At 41.6% G+C, this 11,976-nt stretch overlaps 2 protein-coding genes across 5 annotated transcripts; both read left to right on the top strand.

Moving 5' to 3' along the window:
* Positions 1-2,763: 2,763 nt before the first annotated feature.
* On the top strand, positions 2,764-7,725 carry pnhd (pinhead). 4 transcript variants are annotated; one of them, XM_058638632.1, is made up of 7 exons: positions 2,764-3,097; positions 3,669-3,764; positions 3,896-4,035; positions 4,625-4,901; positions 5,580-5,767; positions 6,625-6,683; positions 7,417-7,725. In XM_058638632.1, exons 1-7 carry the CDS (start codon positions 3,046-3,048, stop codon positions 7,565-7,567), a joined length of 963 nt encoding a protein of 320 aa, XP_058494615.1. In that variant the 5' UTR covers positions 2,764-3,045; the 3' UTR covers positions 7,568-7,725. The 4 variants fall into 4 exon arrangements, with proteins under 4 accessions (XP_058494615.1, XP_058494638.1, XP_058494629.1 ...); XM_058638655.1 differs by having other exon boundaries at positions 5,580-5,761; positions 6,625-6,687; positions 7,417-7,505; XM_058638646.1 differs by having other exon boundaries at positions 6,625-6,687; positions 7,417-7,505.
* A 945-nt stretch (positions 7,726-8,670) lies between these two features.
* On the top strand, positions 8,671-11,746 carry admp (anti-dorsalizing morphogenic protein). Its single transcript, XM_058639152.1, has 5 exons — positions 8,671-9,560; positions 9,677-9,813; positions 9,915-10,037; positions 10,120-10,309; positions 11,096-11,746. Exons 1-5 carry the CDS (start codon positions 9,269-9,271, stop codon positions 11,518-11,520), a joined length of 1,167 nt encoding a protein of 388 aa, XP_058495135.1. The 5' UTR covers positions 8,671-9,268; the 3' UTR covers positions 11,521-11,746.
* The last annotated feature ends 230 nt before the right edge of the window (positions 11,747-11,976 follow it).

Here is an 11,976-nt window from a genome sequence, read left to right as displayed (position 1 = left end):
GTCCTTAAAGAGACCATAAATACTAACTGAAAAGCATAAAAGAACACATAACGAGTGTGTCATTGTGTGTCTGTGCAGTGACACAGTGACCCAGACAAAGACAATGACAGCAGACAGACACTCAGTACAGACACTCGCTCAGTGGCTGAACTTCCTGTTACGCTGTCACGCCCGTCAACCTCTGCTGGCCAGACTGTCTCATCATGCATAAGCTGCATGTTCATGTTGGGAATGAGTCACGATGTAATCCAATCACAACCTGAGTCGTAATCTCAGCATGTGCTATGCTGGATTACAGTCCTCTATATATTCTATATCTGGCATGTGCTGCATTTATGTTAAAATCCTTCAAACCGTGGTTCTCAAAATGTGGTGCGTGAGCTTCCTCTGGTGGCAGAAATACTGCTCTAGTGTTTTTACCATGTGATCAGAGTGGAGCTGAGGAATCTGTTTCGGTTACATTCATATAAAAATTTAACACAATTATGCTCATAACAGAAAAGCTTATTTTTGACTCTCCTATACAACACTAGGAAAAAAAACATAAAACATTACACTTGCAATTACAGTACTAGACTTCACTTTGCATTGTAAGCTATAATTATTTTACATTTCAAATGTCAATGTCATTTCAAAGAGTTACACAATTTAGTGTTTGTTCCATAACTTTATGTTTTATTCAAACATAAATAATCCTCATAAATGACAATTTTCTTCTCTTCATTTAAAGAATGTTCTAATGCAAAACACAAACAATCATCTGTAGTGTTTTGGAATATGTAATGTGTACAAATGTTAACATAAAAGATCCTATAAAAAAACTAGTTAATGGATCCAGATATCCAACTTTATTTATTATTCTAATGGCTCTTTTCTGTAGTTTAGCTCTAGGATCTATAGGTGGTAAGTTTCAGAACCACTTAGACATTTACAGGCAAATGCACAGACTGAGGTTTAACATCCACATAAACAATCATTATACTGCGTTCAATGCATCTGAAACGTCCTATGAGGAAAACAAAAGTATTCCAGTGGCCTGGATGTTGATTAAGACGATTCATAAAATAAAAAGTATTAAAAAGTGAGAAAAATCACAGCATTGCTGAGACTGAAAGTTTCTTATCTACCTTGTAAAAAGCATTTAAACTTAGACTTTAACAAAAGTAGCTGCTCCCATACTTTCTTTCTGTCCACGTGACAGCGACTGCACGTCCGTCTGTCCGTCCTCGTCCATCCTCTGTGGCTCTTCCTGAGGTTTCTCCCATTTTTCTCAAGCTTTAAAAAAAAAGTTTGCACACAAGACACATGCTTCATGTCCAGGATCAATGTCTTCTTCATTGTTTAGTGTGCATTTCTGTTGCAGCATTACAGCACCACATACAGGTCTGGCATATGTACTGCAGCGTTTAGAGTCATGACAAAGAAAAACACTGATTAGGGAAATTTCTTTTTCCAAATCAGAATCAGGAACACGGATACTTAATAATTGCTTTCCTTATAGCTACTCCATCCAAGAAGACAGAGTAACTGAGACTCACAGCCATTACTACGATATTTACTAGCATCTACATTCTTTAGAACTATATCTGCAGAATAAGAATCATCTGACTCAAACAAACTATTGATGATGGACCTTATGGTTAGATTATTGCAGAAGGGGAGGTTTTTTTTGTCATTTTTGACTATGTTTGAAAGCAAACATCTCCAAAAATAAAGGTACATTTAGAAGACAGTTTAAGGAGGTGTCAGTTGGCCCAAGGAAACAATATAATATTAGATTTCAGTGGATACAGATCAAGTGTATTGAGCCTGTGGGAAACTCAGCAGCCTTGAAATAGTCTTTTTCATTTGAGTCTTCGAACACTAATTTAATGTTTGTGAGCATCTTTATCTGCGACCACTGATCACCTCTGAAATGCTGTATGGACAGAAATTATTATTCTCCCTTCATGCTGTCAGGGCCCAAACCATGTGCCAACATGTCATAGAATCTACATAATTGAATCAAGTAATTACTATGTCTGAATCTGGGTTTATACTGGGATTATGATAGAGTTTCAGTAAGATTAGTTGTGAGTTAATGAAAGGAATTAACAACTGAAACTGCTGCGGGCATCGCCTTAATCAAGGTGTCTGAGTGCTGACGGCTCTCTGAACGATGATCCGTTGATCCCGCTGAAAATGAGGGGATCACATCAGCACTTCAAAGACGGACTAACACCTTATTAAAGCATGAATGGTGAATCAGTGACATCCCAACACTGTGAACATGTTACGTGTGATTAAAGCAGAGCGTGACGCAATGAAGGAAGGTTGCATCTAGATGCATGCGTGATCAAAAAACAGACATATGGTGTGTTTTGGGATTTTTGTTTTGCCATGTTTGTATTTTTATGTGTTGAAATAGTGCAGCTGCCTACAGATAGATTTTAATATATATATATATATATATATATACATACGTATATTTATATATATATCTCATTCTTGCTCACAGACTTCCTACTTTCTGTAAAGAGAAGGAGAAGCTGCAGCACTCTGAAGTCTGGCCATTTGGTGTCATGTTGAATAAACACAAAGGTGCTGGGCTTTTGTGAAGGGGCGGCTCGGGGGCCCCACGCTGATCCTGTTTATGTGTTTGGGCCAGGTTTCGTTTTAAGTCAGAGGTGCTAAACACCTTCCCCCTGAGATAAAAGATGATTAATGCCTTTGAATGAGTGACACTTTAATGGCTCAAGGCTACTTAAGCACTTCATTAGGGCGAGTTCAGGCTCGATTGACACACTTGAGCCACTCGGTGCCCTCACTGCAGAAACACAGGAGCTGAGGCGCTTTCCTTTGAAGTGGCCCCTGCTTGTAGGAACACCATCCTTAAAGCATTCAGCGTGGGAATTTGATTAGCTATTTTCACTCCACACCACTCGGAGAGCTTGTTTTTGGGCGACATTTGAGGCTGAAGCTTGACCTCATATAAATATCAGAGGTATCACCGGGCTGAGGGACATTCAGGATCTGGCAGCTGAGGAGCAGTTTTGGATTAAAGCCATGGATGTAGCCCAGTCTTTCCTTGTCCTCCTGTGTGTCCTCCACCTGACCTGTAAGTACTGTTTGCTTTGCTCTACTCTACTGCTACTGTGACACTATATGAACTCATGGGATTGACAGCAAATTCCTTGTTTTATGAATAAATATGAGCAAAAGTAGAAGATTTGAGATTTGCGTGAATTCCTACAACTGCAACAATGACATCAAGTCACTATGTTTTCTCTTCAAAATAATTATTTTCATATTTTGTATTTCCATAGCAGCTACTGTTATAAATATGAATTATGCTAATCCTTTGTTAAAATAAATGTTTATGTATAAATGAGCCTGAAAATTTGCCTGTATTTACAATCATTTAAGTCCCGATTATGAGGAGTCTCAAAGTTTAAATGACTCAGCCTCAGCATGTCAGGGAGGGGGGGGGGGGAATCGGAACCATCAAATAATATCAAGATATTCCATCATGATGTCTCAATAACAATATTTGTGAGTATATTTCACATACTTTTAAAATGTGGGTGTTTATGTTGATGTGGAATGATCGTTCCCGATAAAAACTTATTTATGAGGAAAAATCAATGTCAAATAAAATAAAAAATATAATGTGTTCTGTGTTTTTCCAGTGACTGGAGTTTTGGGCAAACACGTCGATCACAGAAACCTGTTCACACAGAGAGTGTGCTGCAAGAGACAGAGCCACTTTGTGTACATCGGACAAGGTAATCTGTCTGTAAACCCTAACCCTAACCCCTAACCCAAGGCATCTGTCTGTCTGTCTGTCTGTCTGTCTATCTATCTATCTATCTATCTATATTCTAATATATATATTATATGTTTGCTCTCTGCTCAGACATCTCGGGCAGTCCTGTCAGTGTGGATGTGGGGATGTGCCGGTCACACTGTGGGGGAGTGTCCAGAGCGTCCCTTGAAGCAGGACAGCAGGAATATTCAAAATATTCCTCCATGCTGGATTTTCTCAGAAGCAAAAAGGTGAGCGGAAGTTCCCCAGTACAGCCACAGGGATGCGCTGTAGCTTCTTGGTCGGCTGGATGGTCTGACACAGAAGAAGTGCAGTGATTTTTTTTTAGCACCATGTCAGTGCGACTGAACGTACTGAACTTATGTAATATGTATAACAAATAGGAGTTTGCGTGATTAATACGTGATACTAGGACAGAGGTTCTCAAACTTTTCATACCAAGTACCACCTGGTACCAAATATTGAGCTCTCAAAGTTACACCATTATCACCAACGTTAAAATAGGCCAGCTACGGTCTTTTCACAGGGGGCAGATTTATCCCCAATAAGATCATTTGGTCTCTTATCATCCTCCTCTTCCTCACATATACGTGACATTAGATGAAGATTTGTTTCATTTCTACACACTCAAAATTCCTCAGCTCCACTCTGATCACACACCCTGGTACATACAGCAGAACAGTGTTTCTGAAGCTCATGTACCACTGTTTGAGAACCCTGGCTGCAGATCATTCTGTGTTATCAACATCACAGAGCATTACAGCAGCGCGTTCTGACATGTCTAACCCAAACTATCTCCCACCATCGCCTTATAAAAAGATGAGGAGTCGTGGACCTGCAGCTGCAGAGAGCCCCGAGCCTCAGGACCAGCTGCCCTCCTGTGGGCTCAACCACGTGTGTGAGCCCACGGGGATGCGGGTGGACCGGGTGCTGCTGCAGGAGGGACACCAGCAGGTGGAGGTCGTCGAGGAGTGTCACTGTGAGGTCAAGCTGACCCAGTGCATCCGTGTCCCCGCACTGAGGACATATTACTCCGAGACTCCGTATGAGACCGTGATCGACGTGGGAGGATGCTCCCGGTCCAAAGGCTCCCCAGGTGTGTGTGTGTGTGTGTGTGTGTGTGTGTGACCTTCCCTGCCATAAACACTGACCTTGTCAGGACCAGTAGTTCTCATGGATATCCAAAACCTTGTCCTAATGAGCCAAAATCACATTTCTGAGGAACTGGTTTAGTGCTTATTGATTTGTTTATGTTCCTATTTTTATTGTTTGTATGAACTTTTGGTCAAATTTTTTAAATTTAAATGATTTTGGATGAGCTATAGAAATAAAGTTAAAGTTGAGATGAAACTAGAATAACAACCCCGCCCCCGGTATTTCTAAAACTCAAGATACAAGATTTCAGAAAAACATAGTTATTGTTTTCACTATTTTCATTCTGTTGTTACGATGAATGAAGTGAAGCTTGAGTTTTGACATTTCACCTCTCATCCAAGAAGATTCTTCAGCTTTTTATTTCACGTCTATAGAAGAACATGTGTACATAGATAAAATGTAGTTTTGTCAAAATGAAATCTTGAGCCTTTAATGCATATCATTATAACTGTAAATGTTTAGAAAGAGTAGAAAAGAGTAGAACAGTGTTAATATCTGGTATATGGGAGTTATTGATGAGTGTTGTGAAACATAACAACTAAAGAGTTAAATCTGTGTTCAGATCTGAGCGTTTCTTCCTCCGTGTAAATCCATTGTTTCCTTTCTTCATTATTCACAGAGGGATTCTCCTGTGTCCCAACCAAGTTTGACTCCGCTTTGGTGGAAACCCCCAACAAAGTGGATCTCATCCAGACCGTGGTGGCATGTGAGCTGAAGGAAAGCTGCTACAGGGTCTCACATGTGGAGTATTACTATGAAATAGTCCACCACGCAGACGGGATCAAGGAAGAGAGGCTTAAAGTGAGTGTAAGCTCAGTAAAACATATATGGAGCAAATTCAAACCTTTGATTAGTGTGGCATACTTTACACCAGGGCAGTGATTCATTTGTGATACCACTTTCAAACTCTCTCTTATTCAAGAGGAAATAGTGAGGTGGTGTGGTGCCAGACAGTAATGAAGTATCTTTATGCATCAGACTCATGTGGAAGACGACACTTAATTAGGCTAATCAACTGGCCAGTGGCTGGCACCGCGCATCCTGGTGTGAAGGACTCCAGGGTGTGTTGTATGCCTATTCATGCACAACCTGCAGCAATACACATGAAAGACTGGCAGCTTTTTATTTGAATATGAACAGAGAATGAATCTCTGCACAGGGGAGGGGGTGGGCTGCAAAAAAAACTTCATTTTGAAGTATAAATGTTACATTTGGTGCAGTAAAACAGTTCTAACTCCCTCATCTAACTACTTTCTAAACCATACTTGTCTATTAATGAAGAGTTTGACACTTTTGTTTTCCCCTCAATAGTTTTTACTATTCAACAAACTCAGAATTTAACTTAGGAAGTCTCAAAACAACTGCTGGAACAGAAACTATGCACTATTTTCCCAATAAAGAAATGGCTTGGTGGCAAGAATGTCTTGAAGTCTTACATGTGTATTACTGTGGTGTAAATCCTAAAGCCCAGTTTGTGGGTCATCTGCTGTGTTTTAGCGTCAGAGGTGAGAGCAGAGCAGAGTGCAAACACAAATGGCTCGTGCAGGTGTCGAATCAAAGCAGTTAACATGCTCAATGGCAGCTGGTCTCCAGCTCAACTGGGTCAATATTTGTGACCAGCTGTGAGCTCATTGCCCTCTCTCTGTGTTGCTAATTTTCCACAGGAAATAGATGTGGGCAGATGTTTGGGGGGCTGCACTACAGGGAACCGTTGCCTTCTCAGGTAGGTATGAACACAGCTGCTACATGCAAGCGCGCACACACACACACACACACACACGCACACACACACACACCGCCACTCTCAAAACAATTGCCTGTGAGCTCTGACGCCTCCTGATCCCAGCATGTTGGCTTTCCCTACATCCAGCGTCTCTAAACTTTCTACCTTTTTTACTTTGTGTTAAAGTCACTTTCCAACAGTGTTAATATACATTTCAAATAAAAGACCCATTTTTGATTATAGTCCAACAAGAATTGTAAAGCCTTTGCACCTCACATTAGTCAAACTAACAATAAAATCTCCCACAATTTCAGCACAGAAAGTCATTTAACGCGACATAAAGACCATCACAAATGTCCTGCTTCTCTCGTATTTGTCTCACAGTAAATCAGTTGACAGACAGACGACTTTATTAGTTGTGTTTCATTTTTAACAGAAGGCGTTGCTTCACTGTATGTGTGCACAAAATACCACGTAGAGACCTTGTTATCAACTGGTCTTGCTTGCAATGGCCTAAACATGATGATGTCACTCACAGTTCTGACGCATTGATACACAGTAACATTGATGGCAATGAGCTAGAGAGAAAGAAGCTGTAGTTAAATAGTGTCGTTGACATTAAAAACTTGAACATGCACATGAAAAATGACTTGGACATGCACACAACACAAAATGTAATTTTTATGTGACTTTAATTTTAAACTAATTGTGATTTTCAACTTCTTTGCCACAGGAGTCCATCTGATCCACAAACGTGCCACTTATGGGCGGAGAAGCAGTCCAGCTCCTGTGTTCCTCAAGGCCACGAGAGCCACAGCTTCATCAACCAGCACGGACAGTCACGCACAGTCCTCTCCATCACTTCCTGCCTTTGCCAAAACTGAACACTGCGCCTCCTAGTGGAAAACAACATGATCTGCAGCCCACTGAAACCAATACTGTGTCATTCACTGAGGACTTTTCTACTCTAAAGTATTATTGTATGATATGTAATATATGTAAAAAATGATAATTTTGTAAATAAATTTAATACCAACATATATATTGTGATTTATCAATGACCAAAATAAAATGAAAACATATTTAACCCAAACTGCACATGAAAAGTGTCACAACGTTATCACAGGTTACAGCCAACAAACAGCAGTGTAGTGATTGAACACATGCACTGTGTATAATTAGAATAAATGGATTACAACGTATAGAACTTAAATAAAAACCTATGACTCATGAGCAGAAAACATGTTAAATTGAGTAGAAGAGTTCAATGGCAGACCTGGGAGATACATTTGTAGACTTTACCACAAATACAAATACAAAATAATTATCTGAAAACGACTTAAAAGACGAAAGATGTCTCTTAAAAAACACGTGCAGTAGTTCAGTCCTTATTCTGATATCAAAGTGTGAAACAACACGTCTGTGTCACTTTTCAGTGCCATTTAAAGACAATAGGTTTTATGGCTTGTTGGTAAGGTGCCATTTTGTAAAAAAAACTTTGATCTCCTAAATGTTTTTACAGCGGGGGAAAACTTTCTTTTGGTCTAAATTTGTCTTTAACTCGTGCGTAATTGTGCGTAAAGATCAAAGGCACCAAATGGCACAGTGCGCAATGTCTGTCTTCCTCATGGGGAATGATCAAACAAATCTAATAACCATGTTGCAAGAAAGGGCTAAAAACATTGAGTTCTTTTTAAATGTTTTTGTTCAGGTTTGATGATTTTTCTTTACACCAAACTGAGGATGAAAAAAAGCAAGAGAACCCGTTTTACAAACGAAACGTGTAGTTAAATATTCACGGGATGACACTGTATCAAAAAAAGACTAAAATCAGGTTTTATATTATGAATTCTCTTCTTTTTTTCTTGTGGAACATCAGAGGGATCACTGGATGACGTCAGAGAAAGGTTTTACGCAGCACGTCAGCTTGTGCTCGGTGCACTTTGGAGGATACAAATAAAACAGAAAAGGTAGTGAGTATTCAGCTGCAGCTGGATACGCAGTTATGTAAATCTGACGACGTGTAGCCAGCGACACCTGTGTCTTTGTCGAAGTAATTGGTTTCAAACTACAACACTGTGCCCATTATTCTTAATTAATGGATTCATTTAGGCGCAGCTGACCTCCTGTGGTGCGTGCACTTCCCCAAGAGATCAGCTCCAAGCTTACTCTGCTTCGATCCTTCACAGTCTTCACCTCTAAACTCATATCACAGACATGTGCATGTTTCTCAACATTACACGCTCTGCTCAGACAGTCCTGGGCTGTTTCAAAGGCTGGATTTAGTTTATTTGAGCCTTTATTGCCAGACGTGGGGACAATGGGGTTTGAATGAAATCTCCAATCGGGTTCACACCTTGTTAACACCGCCATTAGTCTCCCTTTACATTCGCTGATTGGTGATTTACATTTGCGACCAAATAGCATCTTTACTGCTGTTTACTGAGGCTTTGGGGGAACTGGAGAGTGAACGGGGGCATTTGATATAAAAAGTGGAGCCTCCAGGATCCCGCAGTCACTGCGTCTCCAGGTCACTGGCTGCTTGTGCGCTTCTCTGGACACTAACGCACCACCAATCTACGGAGATGTTGACGCTCGCGCTCAGCTTTGCCGCACTTGTGTGCGCGGTCGCTGCGCGGCCTTCACTCAACTACCTGGAGAGTCACACCGCCGAGAATGAGTCAGAAGAAGTCCGCTCTGCCGCCATCAAGAGGCTTCTGGAGGTTTTTGGGATGGAGGACCCTCCTGCGATCCACGGACACAAGCAGCCTCCACAGTACATGCTCGATCTGTACAACACGGTCGCTGATGTGGATGGTGTTACCAAGGACCCGTATCTTCTGGAGGGGAATACTGTGCGCAGTTTCTTCGACAGATGTAAGATCCGCATGGCTGCGTTTTTTTTATACACACACACACACACATATATATAAGGTAAAAAAACAACAACTCTGGAGTACTTTTGGTCTCTAATGATGTCATTTCCTCTGCAGTGCGAAGTGAACAGGTGGAGTTCAGGTTCAACTTGTCCACAGTTGCAAGAACAGAGAAGATCCTGACTGCAGAGCTTCATCTGTTCAAGCTGCGACCACAGGCCACCTCAACATTCAACAGACATCACTTCTGCCAAGTATGTAAACGGAACCCGAACCATGAAGAAAGTGAGACACACTAATATCTCTCTGCATGGCCTGTTTCTAAAAGTGGCTGCATTCGCTCTGTTTGATCCAGGTCAGTGTTTATCAAGTGCTCGACACCAGCAAAAGCAACAACACGCTAGGGAAGAAGCTGCTGTCTTCTCGACTCATCCCAGTCCACTCCACTGGTTGGGAGGTGTTCACCATCACTCAGGCTGTAAGTATCCTCTTCACTGAAGGTCCTGCATTAACAGCATAAAGCAAATGTGGAGTCTTAATTGACAAACTACTTCCTGCAGGTTCGCTCCTGGATGGTGGATGAAGGCAACAACTTGGGCCTCCATGTAGTGGTTCAAACCCTGGGTGGGAGCAAGATGGACTTGAAACTGATCCGCTTTGCCTCGGGACGCAACCACCACCAGAGCAAACAGCCAATGTTGGTTCTCTTCACTGACGATGGACGCCGCTCTTCTGCTCCTGAGATTACAGGTGAGGGTTTGATGTGGTTTTGTGGTGTTGTTGCTGATAAGCAGTGGTTTAGTGGAGAGTCAGGATGCCTTGAGTGACCTCTGGCTTCCCAACCCTCTCATCTCCTCTTGTTTACTGAGTTACAGCAGCTTCTTTATCCAAATCAACAGCTCAAGCAAGCAATTCCTGTTTTATTCATGTTGAAAAAAACATGTTACATTAAATGTCTTTATGAGTTTAGTGACATCTAATGGTGAGACTGCAGAGTGCAACAAACAGAGGTGTTTCCTAAGTGTGTCAGGCAATTACTGTAGCCTTTATTCCAGAAATAGATATATATTTAAAAGTGTGAAATTGATCAACTTTAGTGGAGTTGAAGATATGAACCTCAGGTAGTTGAAATGTGCTGTTGATGCTACAAACATAATTAAGTTTATGTTTTTTGTGTGCATTTTTTGAATGGTCACTTTTACTATTGCACAGATGTTTACATTTTTGTTTACGTCAAATATAAATGCAGATACTGAAATAATGATGTAATGATACAAATAATAGCAACAACAAATAACCCACATCATTTGGTGCCATGTTGTGTGAATCACCTGCCACTTTCTCATCAAAACACCATACTAAGTGTTAGTAAGTCACCTGCCGTGTTTGAAGCCTCCCAAGTGAACCATTGGACAGTTATTCAAAGCAAAGACACAGACAGACAGACAGACAGACAGACGTTCCTTGCTTTTATAAACTCTGTATCGAGGGAACCAAACACAACTGTGTCTAACATAAAGCTCTCCTTTCCTCCAGACCCAAATGATTTCGCAGCCACTTCCAGCCTGCCACACGCCCCCATGTCGGGTCCACCCTCCCGCAGCGCTCGCTCCCTGGACTACAGCGACGAGGACGGCATGTCCATGCCCTGCCAACGCCTGCCTCTCTATGTGGACTTTGAGGAGATTGGCTGGTCTGGCTGGATCGTGTCTCCGCGCGGCTACAATGCTTACCACTGCAAAGGCTCCTGCTCCTTCCCCCTGGGTCAGAACATGAGGCCGACCAACCACGCCACCGTCCAGTCCATCATCAACGCACTGAAGCTGATCAAAGGCATCGAGACGCCGTGCTGTGTGCCGGACAAGCTCTTCTCCATCAATTTGCTCTACTTTGACGACGATGAGAACGTGGTGCTCAAACAGTACAGCGACATGGTGGCTGGAAGCTGTGGCTGCCACTGAAGTTTCAGTCGTCACTGGCGGTGTGTGGCACCGTTTAAATCCACTACGGGGACACAGACAGTCGTGCCGTGTGCCACATGTGAAATGTAATATATGTAAATACCCAAAATTATAATATATGGCAGCGATGGAAGTGACAGCCTGCGAAAGATGTAAATGTGTATATTTTAAGTTTCCTGTTGTGAACGATTATACAGTCAGAATAAATGATTTAAACAAAACAATATATATATGTATATATAATGGGAATTTATTTAATTAATTAATGCCAGAAGGTGGGTTCACACAGCGGATAAGTGGCGAGCACTGTTGCCTCACATCAGTGACCTTGCATTCTCTGTGCATGTGGGTTTTCTCCAGGTTCTTCACCCCACTGTCCAAAAACATGCAGGTTTGGTTAACTGGACACTCACTGTGACTGTGAGAGTGAATAGTTCGTCTCTATATGTCCTGTGA

This window comes from Solea solea, chromosome 1 (genome assembly GCF_958295425.1).
Source record: "Solea solea chromosome 1, fSolSol10.1, whole genome shotgun sequence".
Lineage (NCBI taxonomy): Eukaryota > Metazoa > Chordata > Actinopteri > Pleuronectiformes > Soleidae > Solea > Solea solea.
This window is presented reverse-complemented; position numbering and strand designations above follow the sequence as displayed.

Coding starts and splice junctions, on each gene's coding strand:
- pnhd (XM_058638632.1), top strand. CDS start 3,046: ATGGATGTAGCCCAGTCTTTCCTTGTCCTCCTGTGTGTCCTCCACCTG. Junction 3,098..3,668: donor GTGTGTCCTCCACCTGACCT/GTAAGTACTGTT, acceptor GTGTTTTTCCAG/TGACTGGAGTTTTGGGCAAA. Junction 3,765..3,895: donor CTTTGTGTACATCGGACAAG/GTAATCTGTCTG, acceptor CTCTCTGCTCAG/ACATCTCGGGCAGTCCTGTC.
- admp (XM_058639152.1), top strand. CDS start 9,269: ATGTTGACGCTCGCGCTCAGCTTTGCCGCACTTGTGTGCGCGGTCGCT. Junction 9,561..9,676: donor GCGCAGTTTCTTCGACAGAT/GTAAGATCCGCA, acceptor TTTCCTCTGCAG/TGCGAAGTGAACAGGTGGAG. Junction 9,814..9,914: donor ACAGACATCACTTCTGCCAA/GTATGTAAACGG, acceptor TGTTTGATCCAG/GTCAGTGTTTATCAAGTGCT.